The 17,781-nt window shown below is 32.1% G+C and overlaps 1 protein-coding gene across 1 annotated transcript; it reads right to left on the bottom strand.

Annotated features, from left to right (window-relative positions):
* Window positions 1–3,276: 3,276 nt before the first annotated feature.
* On the bottom strand, window positions 3,277–5,751 carry LOC119839466 (probable salivary secreted peptide). The gene is made up of 2 exons (XM_038365735.1): window positions 5,391–5,751; window positions 3,277–4,520 (listed from the first exon to the last, which is right to left on the bottom strand). The coding sequence occupies exons 1-2, from the start codon at window positions 5,574–5,576 to the stop codon at window positions 4,380–4,382; spliced, it is 327 nt and encodes a 108-aa protein (XP_038221663.1). The 5' UTR covers window positions 5,577–5,751; the 3' UTR covers window positions 3,277–4,379.
* Between the last annotated feature and the right edge of the window lie 12,030 nt (window positions 5,752–17,781).

The following is a 17,781-nucleotide window of genomic DNA, read 5'->3' as shown; positions in this document are numbered from 1 at the left end:
TTAAGTGAAGGATCAGAAAGGGGTTGTATATTGGAAATTCCTGAATGTTCGGAACGTTCGTCTGATATCGAATGTCGACGACGACAGTTTGAACTGCGATTGGAGCTTGGATCCGGACGTGTTGGCTTTCGAGCGACGCGAAGGAGCATTTTGTTTTAACATTTTCAGTTTGAAAATAGAACTGCAATTGCAATTGGCTTACTTATTTTGTATTTGGAATGGAATTTGACATTTAGAAATTTGAATTTGGAAACGTGTTTCGATTGGAATTATGCATTGTATTGTTTTGATATCCAATGTATATTTCAACAGTGTATAGAGTAATATGATAATTGCAATCCTAATATAAAACAATTAATATTTTCACTGTAGAATATAATATTATGCACACTCCTATCTACTTATCATTATTTATAGTTATATTGTTTCTTTTGTTATTCTTTATTAAAAAGTCGTAATAAAGTAGATGCAAAATTTAATGCTGATTAGGAAATTTACTTTTCAGGTACAAGCAAAAGGTTTTAAAAGTAGGGACTAATTCGCGCGTAAACTTTTTATGTCTTCATAAACCGTATTATAAAATTTATAATGAGCGGAGCGTCTTTCGGTATTTCGTAAATATTGGGGCGCGAAGTAAACTAGTGAAGTTTTAACTCCCATAAAACAAAGTGTCAGTTATTACATTAATAAGGAAGGGCCGACCGCAAAAACCCAACCCTTTTTGTTTATCCTTCGGGAACGTTGCAACTTCCGTGCTACGATTAAAACATGAAATTACGCATGTTGTTGGATGTGACTGGAATTTCATGTGACTATTTTTTTTTTATTCTAACACATTGCCATTCGTGAAATATAGATAGTGGAACAATTTTGTAAATATCCTTTAAGAATAACACGTTCATTCTTAAGTACCTATTAATAGGTATTATAAAATGAGTGAAAGTGTTTGCACACAAAGGAGTGATTTTGAAATACGATTTTTGGGTCTGATGCAGTAAGGAGGCGAGACAGTAACCGAGGCTAATTTTTAACGTAATGAAACATGTCATTTTCATGGGAATTTTCTTTGTCTACGCGGGCGAAAACGTGAGCGGAAAGCTAGTACTTAAAAGTAATTTTTAATTAAACCAATTCCAAATATTCTCGATTTAGGAGTCGGTATCTAATATCATGTAAGTTCCATTAACGTGATGAAAAAGTAAATGTAATATTAAAAAACAATAGTATTTTTGAGAGAGGAAATATAAAATGTTAGCTTTCGTACAGATCTTTTATAATATCTACCTTCCAACACAAATATCTCACTTGAGTCCGTTCTCTTCGTCGATTATTTTATTTATCCCTTTCATTTCCAAAGCACTATCCTCATGCTTAGGTTAATGGATCAGGTCACACTTAAAAGAAAATAAAAACTTATAAATATTCTAGATATCAATTTATATTACATATTCCTATCCATAATTTCAACCTCCGTGTTAGGATAACCTCGGTTTGTCTGATTTATTAGAGTCCTCTTTAACAAAAACCTCGCCATCATAGGCTGTTTCCACAGACATACAATTTCAATGTGTTTCGTGTTTTCCATTAATCTTATTACTGTTTTTGTTCGTGTCGGCGATTGTGATGTTTTTGCGCCTTCGGAAAAGAGAATTATTAAATCTGATAATAAATTCTATTTCAGCTCAAGTGTTAATGAAGGGAACGAATGTTTTTGAAACTGTTAAGATAATTTGTATAGTTTTTCGTTAAGAGATAAGTTTTCAATGGTGTTACAGTCACCGGGTCATCAATATAATTGTATATTAAAATATACTCTTCATATTCTACTTCAATTATGAGTATCATTGTCGTTATTTTTGTTGTTAAGTAAAGTAAACTGTATAAATAAATGGTTGAGTATGAGTTTTAAGTTTTAACTGACAGTTTATTATTATTCTTTTTCTTTGGACCGTGCTAAATAATTATTTCGTAAATGCTTAATAATTATTTCATAAAAATTGGGTTACCCATTACTGAAATTTAAGAACACAATGAGATTTTAATATTAGAATGAATGGGCCAAATTAGAATGTATAAAAACCATAAATAACTATGCCTATATTATAATCATTAAAGAGGCCAACGCTCAAACGGACATAAACGTGATGTCACGCAGATAATTTGTTATAAATTGTGATGTTTATAAATACTACAGTAGCATCCTTGTTGACTGAGATAAGCGGTAACTATAGACGCTATTTAAGCTATTTTAGCTAATGAGTACTACTCGTATAACACAAATAAAATAAATAAATAAAACAAAACATATCTATTTATTGATATAAAATCAAGTTTCTTATAAGACCCACTGATTACCGAACAAGTTGGAAACTATCTTAATATACCTTAAATTTTTTATACTTATGAAACACAATTTTAATACATATAAAAACTAGGATTAGAGAAATAGAATACTAGTAGTACGATAATATTGACCCCGTGCTGGCAGCTTTAGGCAAGTTTTTAAATACATAATTTTCATTAAACAGTGCCCTTAACACTAACAGTTTTAAATGACAAGGTTTCCCTGCTAGTTATGCTTAGTCCATAATCTTCGGGATAAACTTACATGGAAATAAAAGTCGTAACATTTTACACAGGATAACAAACCTATTGAACAATGTATGTTCTCTATATGAAAGAAAAGTTTTGCAATATTGATATAAACATAAAACAAAAGACTACGTAAAACCCTTGGCTTCTGTTATGTCCTCTTAAAATATATATGTAAAAAATGTATTCACATTTCATAGCATTTTCAGCTCAGTGGTAAGGGCCTCGGCCTATAGCATTGGTGGTTCAGTGATGAGGATTTTGGACTTAAAAATCGATAAGTCATTGGTTCGTGAACAAAAGAGCGTCCAGGAAATAAATAGATTTTTCAATTGATCTGCGCATGTGGTTAACATAGCCACTACTCGACGGTAATACGGTGACGAAAAAGAACGTGATGAAACTGAAATATCCAAGAATCAAAAGTTCGGCGACATGTGACATTTGCCAACCTGCACTTGGACAGCGTGGTGGATTATGGTCTCAACCCTCGTAGGAGGTCATTGTCCTAGCAGTGGGAACATACGTACATGGGCTGATGTTGATGATGATGATGATGAAATGTAATTATAGACAGAAATTCTGTAGTAGAATCAATGCTATGCAAGTTATTAGAATACATTTATAATATTACCACAATATTAGAAAAAGAATGGGAAGTATTTAATAAATAAAAGATAATGCTACACTTAAATAGTTTTATTTAAGTAACATGACACCATTCCATTGTTACTAAGAACTATCTTTCCAAATATCTCACATTCATCAAGTTAATATATTTGCACTGTACAAATTCATCTTAAACTAAATACGTGACAGTCGTAACGTATTGTCTTCTTCACACAAAAGATGTTCAATATTTACACATTAGTAGTAAACATTATCTGTTTTTATTATCTATAAACTAGACAGTAAAGAATCTTATTTAAAATTAATTGAGACACTACATTAGTTATGTGACAAACAAAATAATTGCTTCCGTTTAATAAATATGTTATTTCATTTCCAAGAATGCGTAAAGTCCAAGTATTTGTTCTTCAAATTTCTACGTTCACTTATTTCGCATAACTCAATTTAACCACCAGTCATCTTAATATAGAGAGATTGTTTACAAAATACCTTGCCATATCTGAGTCGAAACATACTTAACTTCATATTAAATATATAATATAAATAAGATATTGTTGTATTGGCAATTATCAACCAGACGAGACGTTTTACACAATTCTACATTATGTACCAAATATTCAAGTTATTTTTGCAGACACAAAGGAATATATTTTTATAAATACATTTTATAACAAATATAATGTAAATTGACACCTAAACTACAGATAAACAACAATGTAAATCACAATACAAGCATTTTGAAATGAAAATCGATAAAACCCATATTTCTAATAAACATAAGGACTAAAATAAATAAATAATTTCTTGCACTCATTTCGTTAGAAACGTGACGATAAATAGTGAAATCGTGGAACTATTATAAATAGCAATACCACAGAAAACAATAGCCACACCACACATATCAAAATACCAATAGAATTGTCTAGTCGCCTAACCTACTTATTGTTGAATACAAATTTTATGTACTAAATAAAACACATTCGTACGTTAATAATATTGAACCATCGTTACCGTCACGAAGATTTTTAACATACAAATTAAATGATTAAAATATCATTCAGCATATGATCGCAGAATTATTATATGTTTAATGTAAATACGTTATTAACTTTTATATCGCACACAGCCCATTGAGGATCCAGTTTGTACACAAAAGTCTAGACATATATTTCGACTTCAAAGTTGAGAGGGTGATGCCGTTGGCTTTTCATTCTTACTGTGACGTGTGAATAGCCGACGCCCCCGTCTGTTATATTAGCGCTGGCGTGGGAAAAGTCATTGTCTATTGCTGCAACACCCTGGAAACAAAAATATTATATGCAGTTTTTATTTGGAGAAGCTTGGAACTCGCGTCCCGCGGTATTAACTGCGGTGGAACTCCAAATGTCCCGGAGAAAGCTTCGATTTTCTGGGAAGAAAGTTTCAATAGCTAAATCTGATCTAACGTTTGGAAGTGAAAGAATCACATAAGTACGGAAATTTATCCAAATAATATAAAAGCAACAAGTATTTTTAAGTTCCTACGGTTTAGAAAACTAACTGGTAGATGACAGACTTTCAGGACTTTGGAGAAAGGTTATGTCTTTAGGTGTTTTAACAAATTTGAAAGAGACTCCAACGAATTCTATATAGAATGAGGCAATTCTTAAATCATAATATCGCTCTTTTATGATTAAAACAGTATTATAAAACACACATATGTATCCTTGAAATTTATATGGTCAAAGGAAATTGAAAGAAAAAAAATCCACAATTGAATGACTTATTTCCTACATGCATATCGGAAACAAATAGTGAATGGAATGTCAAATATGTACAGCTTTTCCTTTCATTCGAAACCAGTTTGTTTGAGAATTGCCATCAGGATAATGCAGTGACAAATCATTGAGACGCGATCAAGGTGACGGCAAAGCGATTTATTGTCATTAAATATTTGCATTTGGCATTGCCGCGTATCCTGACTTGGTGTTTGTGTACAAAATTCATTTTGTTGTGATACAACAGACTGTTATTAATAAATTTCCTCTTCTAACGTTATGAAAACTTATGAATTTTCACGACCTTTGAATAAATGTACCTTTAAAGTATATAGTCAAAGCTGAAATAATACATAAACCTATCTACGTGAGCATAATAATATTAAAATGTCTAAATTGCATTAAACTTACCTTAATTATTCGTTTTTCGGCATCGTTATACGTCAATGTTTTTATTCTCTTCTTGAACGGTATCGCAAAGTCCTTTACTCTCTGATGGAAAACCATCTTCCTGTGCACCGTATCGCCAACAATCATATCGTAGTTCTCACACAAACACACACACGTAAATAAAATAAACAAAACTAAAAACCGCATATCGATATCATGTCAAATCGAAATAACATCGTGTTGCTTACACGACACGCAGTCGACAAATGACGAATGTAATAATTATTTACGAATGCCCGATAACCTCATCGTGTTTACTTAGCAATGTTAAAACAATCGAAGCGCTCACTTCGCTAAAATTTATTTAGTCTAAAGTCCATTAAGTGCTATTAAAAACACGTTTGATGGATTCCAATTTGCACAGATAACTAATTGTTGGTTTGTTTATTTTGATATGAAACAATAGACAATCGTACGATTGTAATCCATATACGTTGGAATAGTGGTTACCTACGTGTTCGGCTTTGAATAAAATTATTGGTTTTGGTGACAATAACTCAACGCACCTTGTATTGTTGTTAGAGCGACCCACTTTCTCTTTATTAACGAAGTATTTATTTTTATATTCTACTAAAAAGAATCAACCTCCTCTCTTAATAAGAAATTCTTATTTCATTTTATCCGACAGAATGATTAATAATGTACCTTCTCAGACAGTTCCAACAGAGTTAAAACTTGAAAACAACCTTAAAAGGGCAATTTTTAATAAACAAAAAGAATCTGATTTTCTGCACAGTCTTCAAAATGTTCGTTTTATAATTGATGGGGATTAACGCTGTCAGTGCTTCGCAGCTTGTAATTATCTCTAGTGTTACATGTAATTATGTTTTTCGCACTTTAGCGGATAAATTATGAACAGCAGAACATATTTAATGTTTTTCAAACATGCAAATGAGTTTGTGGATGTTTGACGATAATAAATCAGTATTAAATAGGACATAATTTTATGAGTTGTTCATATTTTTTTTTATTTCTAAAGAACACGAGTAAAATTGTAATATTTGTTTCTAAAACTCATTTACCTTTGGTGGTTTTGTAAGTGTTGTTTTCTTAAATGAAGATTTTTCTTATTGTTCGTGAATTATTCTTGTTTTTACTAAATTTTATCGATCGCCTACCCGTTTAAAACAATGTATTACTTATTTATAATTTTATCTGTTACAAAGTGAACTGTATTAATGATTCTTGTAAAACAACATAGTACTGTTTAACCGCACGTTTGTTTTAACTAAGAGAAAGGGTAAGATAATGGTTTTAATTTAGATTAATCGCTCATTTGTCTCACCCTTTCTATATGAGCGTGTAATTTGGTAGGAAATTGCAGTTTCTTGTCTAATATGACCGTATGAAACTCAATTTGAGTGAAGGCAACGTTTTAGATATATCTACCTGGAAAATATATGCCAGCAATCATTCTGTAGACAAAATGTAAGTACCTATTTTATTATTTAATCTGGAGATTGCCTGGTACAAGGTTATACAAAGTCTCATTATCTATATATACATATAACATAGTACGTATATATCTATATCTTTATAGATATATTTATTAATAATATTAATTTAAATTAGAACGATTTCTAATATTCTAATCACACAACACACCAAACACGTTATGTGATGGAAAAATTTTCAATATTATTTATATTTAAAGGTCATCTATTTTGATATTTAGGTATAGGTACGATGTTTATGGGTTGATTACCGAGAAACAAAACCGCAGCTTAATGGTGACACAGCAAGCAGTAGCATAATAACCTTATTTTATTATTATTTGAGACAAATATTATGCATTAGTTTCTAGGATTTTCCCGCGGTTTCACCTACGAAGCTCAAGTCCAAAAATCATATTAATAATAATTTTCTGTTTTTAATAACGACTTTTATTGCTATAATTCTTCAGAATGTAAGCAGACAGTGTTATTGAAATAAAACTGACTAGATTTGATAATTAAAAATTAAATGCGTAATAAACAAATATCTTTCAATAAATGTGAGATCATTCAATATAGCTTCGAAGAAAAATAAAAATAAATCCAAAATTCAAATATTCAATGGTTATCTCCATAGAGCCGACTAAGCCGTGTGCCTCACTCGCTGAAACTCTATTGAAAGACATATATTTTCGAAGAATCCGCTTTATTTGTGAATTTGTTTAGAATCGCATTTTGTACTTGCGAGCTGTTTGCTTATGTGGAGGAATATTTCAATAGAAATAGAAGATTTTTTGAGCACAAACGAATGAAAATATGAAAGTAACCTACATTCATACTATTTAGAATTTGAGCTGAAAAAATCTAAATCATATTTGTTATTTCGGTATTACTTACTAATTCATGTGTATGCGATAGGTTAAATATTTATTCATTTTCGCAGTTAATTGCAGCTTTAGCATTGTTTCACAGAACCAGTCTAAATAGTCTAAATAATGAAAAGTATTAGGTAAATCAATTTAAATGCTTATTATATAAAATCTGAAAATTTCTATTGTACTTTGATCGTACACGCAATATAAAAATGGTACGTTACATGTTACAATTAAATAATGTATATGTTTGCATATGAGACATTACAACTCTTACATACATAGCTAGATTTTCTCCAACTTACAAACACAAAAGCTACTTTTGTCTACAAATAAGAAGTGTAAGTCGCTTAAACCTCGTAGCGGGAAAATCCTCATGTAAGTATACAAGCACAATCTCAAGGATCTGATAAATTGAAACAAAACCTTCTAGAATATTGTCTGCATTGTTCATTCATTTATTGGATACAATTTTCAAGTGAATCTTGGAAGGCTAGTAAAATGTGGATCAAATATTATGTGTAGTTTATTATCTAGTCGTTTGATAAAGAATTATTGTTTACCTTTTAACTGTATTCACTCACTGTTTTATATCAAAATATTTTTTTAAATTAACCTTCCTACATAAAAATGATAATGCAAAAGGGCACTTAAAACGTATAGTTTCATGTATAAACTTCTATTTTACATGCAATATCTACGCACATACAATAACATCATCTCTCTCGTAATATTTTTGATTTATCACAATAATACCGTGGCCTATCACATTATAATGCGTAGCGTATCACTAATGAAAGTGGGTTCTAATACTGGATTTTCCCACTCACTGAATCACTATACCCTACTCAATGTAATAGGACGAAAGCAAACGAAGCATTTTCAATGTTATATGGGAAAGGTTCCGCAATCCGATTGTGAATATGGTTTTACCATAATTGATGTAATGATATAAAAATCATAACTTAGAAGAATATATATTTAAAAGAATAGATGATGTAACATTATTATTTATAACTTAATCAAAATTTCCTACATTCAAATTGAATATGATCATGGTCCATGATATATAAACATTTATTTAAAAATGTAATATATACGAGTATATATTGAGTTTGCAATATGAATTAATTTTAAATTTAGAAAGCTTGTTAACATATTCCTTTGTTTTTGTATAAAACGGTGTCAGGTTTGATGCTTTCGTTAATGGAATTGAGGCTCAAGCCTCGGATGAGCTAATGATATTCACTTCAGTAAACTGTTTCTCTTATCCGTACAACGTGCGTTTACCGAAATTTCGCTAGCATGCCATTGGGAACAGAGGGAGTTGCCATGGCAACCGCCAAAGGCTCATGTGGGCTCCAAAACTTTAAATTGCATTACACCGTGGAGCGAAAATATCTTTGACTTGTTTGTTCTGCCAATCTCGTCTCGTAGACGATGCATTAATATAATAACTACATCCCTTTTTGTTAGCGCAATGAATATGCCTAAAGATGAGATTGTTTGAATTATTTATCTAAGTAGATAGTGTAAGGTAATGATAACCTTGATATCATATGGAGTAATATTTATAAAATGGAAAGAAAAACATAAAATGTTGTTGAATATTACCTGGGATTATTTCATCGAGTTCTATTTATGCAAGACTACTATAAAAAATCAATTCAACATACACGTCTTATCAGCTAGTTGAAACTAGGCCAGGAGTGAAAGAAGAAAAATAAACAGATATTGCACAACGGTCCAAGGTTGTTTTTTCTTATGAAGGTTTCGAAGATAATAATGTAAACTAGGTAGGTTAGTAATAATATAGAAACAAAGTTATAAATGCTCGTTATTTTAAATGAAATACATATATAAAGCATAATAATTGAAACATATTCTATGAACCCAAATACACTCGAATGAAACATAAAACGAAATATACCTAATTATTACAATATAACCTTTACGCTCGTGGCTCCGGTCGCGTGAACTAGGAAATTTTGTATTTCATGAATTTCTGAAGAAACCGCGCTATGACATTTTTTTAGAGTTTGAATGCGAATATTTTAGCAAAAATCCTATTTACTGACCTTTCTCTTTGATTCAAAATACCTTTGCAATAGCTAGTTATCTTATAACATATTCACGAATTATTTTATTTTTATCCCCTGTTAAATGTATAGATAACCACTCCTACAATTTTTTCACCCCCCAGTTGGATAACCTCGTCTATATATTATTTCTTTCAAACAAAGGTAAGCTATAACTTGGTAAACTAATATTGTTATATCATATAAGTTACGTTTTCAAAATCTGCCCAGTTTTTTTACATTATTACCTAGTGCACATAAAAACAAACCTACATACGAAACATACTCTTACGATTTTGTTTGGTATATCAAACAGCCATATTGTATTTATTGCATTGCATTTGTATTATTATATTATAGATTTGCCCGTGTGCAAGGCGTTGAAGTTAATGCTTTTAGATATATAGCGAACTATTGGCCCCTCGATATAGTTCCTTCATCCTTTCTAACAAGGCTCTATAGAGAAAAATTCAATCACACGGCACAGAGCCTCATAATTAAATCAACGCATGCAGCGACCCCTATAATCCCGGGGAAAATAGAATTACCCACACGGCTTCAGTAAAAATCTCCTTAGATAGGAATTAATTCAATCTAGATAAGGTATGTTTAAGCGTGCTATGGAAATCAGGGCAAACTGGGTTGTCTAAAATTTTTAAATTTGCTGAGGTTTGTGCTTTTGTTAGTAAAGTTTTCAATAATTGTAACAACATTCCATAAAGCAAATATTCAGATCCTAGTTCTACGTTTAATTCTCCGTTCATAAAATATCGTCTTTGTGCGGATGCATTTAACTAAACAATTCAATATATTTTAAAAGTATTAACAATATTTTTACGACTATTAAATATTGTAAAATAACACTTTTACCATTCGCAAACCACTGAAAGAGCAGCGATAAGAAATTAAAAAACGAGGGTGAATATTATAGCGGTCAATATAATCGCGAGGGTCCACACCCTGAATCCACATACAACATATATAAATGCCACGCAAATCGATACCAGGATATCCGGGCACTAATTGCTCGGCCCACTGAAGGACGACTGGATTAGTTAGAATCGATTGTCGTCTGTTTGTTAAACGGGTAGCGTTTGATCGCGAAGCCTGTGGTTAGTCTGATTTCAATATTGGGTGATTTTAATTTCTTGTATCGGTTTGCGTTTCGATTGCCAATGTTGCAAGCGCTTGAAACGAAGATAAATAAGATTAAATAAAATTATTTATAGATTCTGTTCTTATTTATACGCAGTAATGCTTAACTCCTGTATTGTGGGTGTCATCGTGTAGTGGAACTGTTGAGAGTTGCAATGGTTGAAATTTGAAGTGCCTTCTAAGATATTTTTAAATAATAAAGGCAATGAACGAAAAATCATAATATATACAATATTCTACTAATTACGTTTAGAATGATCGGGCTAATTAAATGGATTTGGATATGGCCAGAGAACCCTTCTATTCGAAATACAGGGTACCAGTGTTTCTTAAACTGTTTTTACTTTTTATTATAAAAATAGTTATATCTTATTTCTCTATATTTCAATTGTTACATAGAGAAAACAATGCAAAAAATGTGTAGCAGAATTTCGAAAAAGGCCAAAAACATTCGAATTTTTACCTGACCCTGCGCCACGGAATCTATAACTATATACCTTATGCGTAGATATATAGCATTATGAAACAGTTCACCAATACATGAAAGCGATGATGTTTTCAAAATACAACTAAAACTGGAGCATCATGGCATTTCAAAATAAATAGATACTATTAGACATCCATTAAATCGATACCCGGATATCCGTGCAGGCCCTAATTGTTCGGTTCTGTGACAGACCACTAGCACTGGTAGATTAGTTCGAAGCGATTATTGGCGGCTTGCTAACGAGGAATACATATAATGTATTCGAAGATAATTCATTGCAAATCGTTGTTGTGGCGATGTAGGCAATTGAATTGATTTATATGATCAAGTAATATTAAGTCAGGGAGTTTACCGTGACATCCTATACCAATACCAATTCCGGTGATAAAAAATCAGAGCTGTAACTGTGAACGTATGTGCAACCCTCCTTTACTCTATAAAGATTTTTTTTTTTATTTTTGCCATAAAATAGTTCACAAACATGCTTTAATGGTTCTACCATTAGATAAATTGTCTTACTCGATCTATTAGATCAGACATAAGAAAATTATAAAATAAAGGCGATACTAATCAGGATAATAAGACCAAACAAAAGCATGATCGATTCTCGATAAGTGTACAAAGTTTTAACTAAATCTGTCCGTTTACCCTTTAAAAAAACTTAAGTCTTTAGTAATCATATATTATTGTGTTATATAATTATAGCTCCATACAAACATATAAACATACAAACATACAGGTGAAGCTAATAAAAGTTAAACGAACATCGCGCATTGAAAACAGATAGACTCCGATCTGCGCAACGTCAAGTTGTATAATCTTGATGTTCAGTATAAATTGATCATGATCAATACGTCGATTTTATCGCTAAAGTCTACCCAATATTGCTACATATATAATTTTTAATTTACATTCGGAATACATCAGTCGATCCGCTTAGCTCGGCTAAGCATTAATTGATCCACCCTCAGTGGATGACGAACGAGCTGTCACATGCAAGCTAATTGTGCCTTTACGATGTTGGCTTCTTTTATTGAAGACAAGTCGTGCCTGATATTTCGAGCTTTGATTTTTTTTTGTTTCGACACTAAATTTAGGTATGAGCCACCCGATTAAAATAAAATGGGATTGGAATGCGAGTTTTTAAACTCGTGTCGGATTAATAAAAGCTTAAAGTTTGTTAATTATTTATGTTTTAATTATCCTTACGTCTTACTATAATATCATTACCGCATACGCATAGCACGATTTTATGTCTGGAGGTAGTTAGGAGTATAGAGAGTGAGATAGACTACCTTTCTCACGATACCGCGGGCGAAGCCGCTAGCGAAAAATTAGTAACATATTTAGAATGATTGTTATGTGAATCTTAGAATGCTTTTAATTAAAAGCGCTAACCTGAAAAACGCAACTTACATTTATTAAGACCCATAATATAAGATTAAGTTACAACAAACGAAATAGGTTTAAGTTATTCTTTTATTCAGCTACAAACGGAAATTCTTAACAAAAACTTCTGTTAGTAATAAACATATTTTACAGAAGCTTGTTTAATGTATTGTCTACAGTTTTGAAAGACCTGCTTAAAACAATGTCTTATTATAGTTACTGGCAAAGACGTGGCATTGTGGTTTGGTCTAAATCACAGGGGTTGGATGAATGAATCTACAGCTATTTCGTGAGAAATTACTACTAATTTCAATTATAATAATATCTATAAAAAATTAGCTCAAGAGAGTACTAGAATATTTTAATCTATATTATTATCTATGGTAATATATAGCTAGATGAAGATAATAAGGCATCTTAAAGTTATAAAGGTGTATGTCAAGGATTCTGTTGCTTTCTTTATGCAAAACCTTTACTCTGCTCTGCCTGAAATCAGTATACGTTTGAATAAATAAACAAATTGAAAATGTTCTAATTCAATAGGTTGCCTATATAGGTAGTTAACAGGATATAGTACCTAAATTATACAATATAGTGAGTTTACGAACAAAAAGGGATACTATTCAGAAGTAACTACTAAATCTAAATATCTTTACTAAATTAGAAATCACTAAACTTAGTGATTTCTTTTTATTAACCAATGCTTCCTTAAAAGAATAACGATTATAAATATACATACACCTGAACTGTTCGAACTATAAAGTTCATAGCAGTGAAATCTAAAGCACACCAGCTTCTAGTAATTTTTCTTATTTAAAAATGAATTATTATCGAAGGCAATGTGTTTTGTCATTCCTTCGACAAAAAACGCTATAACAAAATGAAGTTCGTTCATCCACTAAGCCATACATCGCGATGATGGGATTCCACTATCCGCAGGGGTTTGCGACGAGACTCGCTAAAAGCATGTTGTCGTCTCCAATTTGGTTGTCACACTACGCTCCGAACCAAACATTAATACATACCCTTTCACATTTCTGTGAAATACGGCGGAGTCTAGACAATGCTTGCAGCCTCGGGGATATGTAAAAATGTTCGCATTAACAAGAACAGGATAGAGGTTTTTATGGAAGCCTGAAACGATGGTGCGTTCAGTAGCCCTGTAAAGAATTGGGCTGTTACAGACCACTTAAAAATATAAAGTAAAACCTTTTATACGATACGAATTCAATTTCTATCTTCTTTTCTACTACAATTAACAAATTTTGATACAAGAATACTAAAAGAATGGGGTTATTTTATTAATTGTAAGCAATTTGTCTGTGCGCTGAACAATTTTTTGTTTAGGTTATATTACTTATGGTTTAAGTTACATTAGTTATGGGCTTCCAAACATTGGGAAAAAGTCTAAAATTCAGATTTCCGATTTTATGTTTTGTTTAAAATTGAAACTGTATTATTTGTTTCGAATCAATTCCAAGTTCGGTTATGTTATGTTAATGTTATGTGTATTAATGCAATGTTAAACGTGGTTCAGGCCATCCCTACTTCATATCAAATAATAACCCCAGAAAGGTTGAACAATGAACAACATAAAGAATTCTCTTTAGCGTCATATTACCGACGTTCACTCATTTAATCTAACCTCGCTCATGAAATACAATTTGCGATATCCGACCACCAATAACACGACGACAATAGTCCATTGTGGCACGTATATTGACACGTTGTCTTAAGTCACACCTTCGTTACACAATATTACAGCATTTCCTTTTCAAAACAGAGATAACTCGGGTGAATGAAGCCGCGGAAACCGTTGGCACATCCTATTTCAAGGAAGGGTCCCCTATTTGACCAAATCCATTCGCTGCTTTCCGCTAGAATATTGGAAACAATCTACTTCACGGTTTTACGGGAAGTATTTTAGGGTTGGGGTTTACAAACGGGTTTGTATTGCGAAATGGTTTGTATGGAATACCTGGAATCAAAAAGATTTTTTTTATGTTAAACAGAGTAAGACGTTATGGAACTCATAATTTTATTAATCAAATGTTATGTAACACTGCTATAATAAATGTAAACACGTAAAATTTAAGCTATATGCTTATATTGCATTGCATACATTTTACACATGCTAACATTTATTTTTCATCATTCTCCATACGCTTACTGAGATAGATATAACCAAAATGAGAAAAATCCGTAGAGTCGAACCGTCGTTATCAGTAGACAGAATAATTAGACTGGGGTGGGAAACCACTAATTAATATTGAGCGAAAATTTTATTCTACCTTCATGAATTGTTATATGAATGCAATATGTGTAATATAATAAATGTTTCTAATTATGTATAGGCGACATAAATTGTACAAGGAGCCGAGACTATTTTAGAAGATTATTGAAATTCTAAAGAGAATTTTATATTTGCCTCGAAATAGAAAATTATCATGAGGCATATAATACTATATCTTTACGTTAAAAAAAACCACACGGTATATGGTGTTACGTAGCAGGGATATAACAGTAATGTTCTTTACAGTACATTAGCTGAAGAAATGTTTGTTTATGATGGAATAAGAATGGGGTTTAGATAATACGTAAATATTATACCGGGTGTCCCGATGGTGTTCTATGCTCAATGGGACTCATAGCTTTACAAACGCGGATTACAGATAAAAAAGTAAATAAACAAAACAACTTGTCTAATTTGATTTCTTTTCTTAAAATTTAACAAAAAGGTTTTAAGAATTCATGTGATAGAAAAAAGCATATGTGCTTTTATGAATATATTTTACATAATCAGCGCAAAAGCTGTAAGTTCCATTGAGCATAGTATATTAAATATGACTGAATAAAATATTATTAGTAATTATCTAATGCAACGTGATATTCTACAGATCTGTTGAAGATGTTCTATATACGTGATATTCGATATATCTAATAAACGTAGTCCTTTTTTTTTACAAAAATTAAATTAATTGTTTGAATATTTATATAAAGATTACGTACACTATATATAAGAGTTCTTATAGACGCAACCGTGTGGCATTTGAAAAATAACTATCATATTATAAAGATCTCATAATTGAAGTGCGAAATATCTTTCAAACATTCGCAAAAACATATTATTGTGTACTAAGGTATTGATAAGCGTATGCGTCCCGTGTTCCCGACCCTTGGGGATAGCAGGGCTAGTGATAACCGCGTTATCACTACGTAATTTGCTCGTAGGGTGGTGTCGGTGTCGGAGTAAGAACCGTTAGTGGCAAAATAAGAAATGTTATATGCTTTGTTTGATTTGTTTTTATTTGCAATAATTACTATTATAACATTGTAATCTTTTTAATACAATTGCTACAATGTTTGCTCTTTACAAAATTTTATATTTCCTCACCTAGTATTATTAACCATGCACTAAAATTTTATCAATATCGTACCAGCCGTCTCATAAGTTCAGTGACACACACGACTATAAACAAACACTATATACCTACGCAATACGATTGACAATTCCGTCCAAGATAATAAAGGCCATTTATAGTAATTTGTTATCCATTACTCTCCTCTTATTGCCGCGATAAGTAATAACATAATGAGAGGATAAACCGAATGAAATATCGCCGGGAAGTTGGGTATCATTTGTGATACACTTATTGAATATTTTATTGTGTAACTTATATACAATGATAAATATGAAACTTATTTGATAAACACATGTGTTAGTACAGATTTCCTTTATTGTTTCGAGGGTATTACGTTATTCTGTGGCTGGATATTAATTTTATTTATATGTTTTTTTTTATATCATAAGCGGGCAACTGAGCTGGTGGTTCGCCTGATGGTAATCGATGACCAAAGCCCATGAACATTCGCAGAGGTAGTGCCTCTGCGAATGCGTTGCCTGCTTGGGAAAGAAGGAATGGACTGGGAAGGGTGAGGAAAAGGAATCGGGCCTCTTATAAATATTAATGGCGCTATTGTGATATGGGCGGTGGTCTATACTATTTTTATCAACTAGCTGCTGCCCGCAGCTTCGACCTCTTGTTCAAAATAAATTTGCATGGTACAAATTTTCCACTACTTTATCCCCTTGGGGGAGAATTTATCAAAATCCTTTCTTAGCGGATGGGAAATTTTTGCCTGAATGGTTTAATAGATTGGTTGTTTCGACTGTGCGTTGCAATTCAGTCACCACCAAGAAACATAAGAAAAAATTAAAAAAAACAAAAATATGGCACAATATACAGTACCATATATACTTACTTACATACAAAATGTATGAATTATTTAAAGGAATAAACATAGGGAGGTCGCTTGACGCTTAAACTTACGTAATACGTTAATCTCAGTTTAATACTTAAAACTGAGTCACCCCTTGGCATTAGCCCAATAGTGTCAACTGTCAACTGGTAATAGACGGAGCACGTGGCTGTAAGGCAAGCCATACACGCTACGGTCTACCGTAGAGGTCATCTGTGCAGCTATGCCTGTGCAGGTTAACCAAACATTGGTAGCGTGTATGGGGACATTCCGGTGTACCGGAGCGGTCTTCAGTTCTTTTTGCGATGGCATCGAATGAGGACGATGACGCATAATGAGGTACACCGTACGGCGTCACTCGAAAGAATTGATTTTCGATCTTGCGCCGGTCGCCTGCGCAGGCTCAAAAAACTGCACAGGTCTATTCCCACACACATTCCGGTCTACCTGCGCAGGCATACTTGCTCAGGTGGACCTTTCCGGCAGACCGTAGCGTGTATGGCTTGCCTTAGCGCGTCCATTTTGTCTTCTATCGTTTGTTCACAATTATATTTACATTCGCAAATGCTATCGAAAAATGGATATGTTGTATTAGTATTATAGACATTGAAGGCAAATATAATTTAATTATAATAAAATATTAGATGTAACACATTTTTGTAAACCTTATGGGTAAGC

This window comes from Zerene cesonia, chromosome 3 (genome assembly GCF_012273895.1).
Source record: "Zerene cesonia ecotype Mississippi chromosome 3, Zerene_cesonia_1.1, whole genome shotgun sequence".
NCBI classification, from domain to species: domain Eukaryota; kingdom Metazoa; phylum Arthropoda; class Insecta; order Lepidoptera; family Pieridae; genus Zerene; species Zerene cesonia.
Note: the sequence above shows the minus strand (reverse complement) of the source record. Positions and strands in the feature narration are given on the sequence as shown.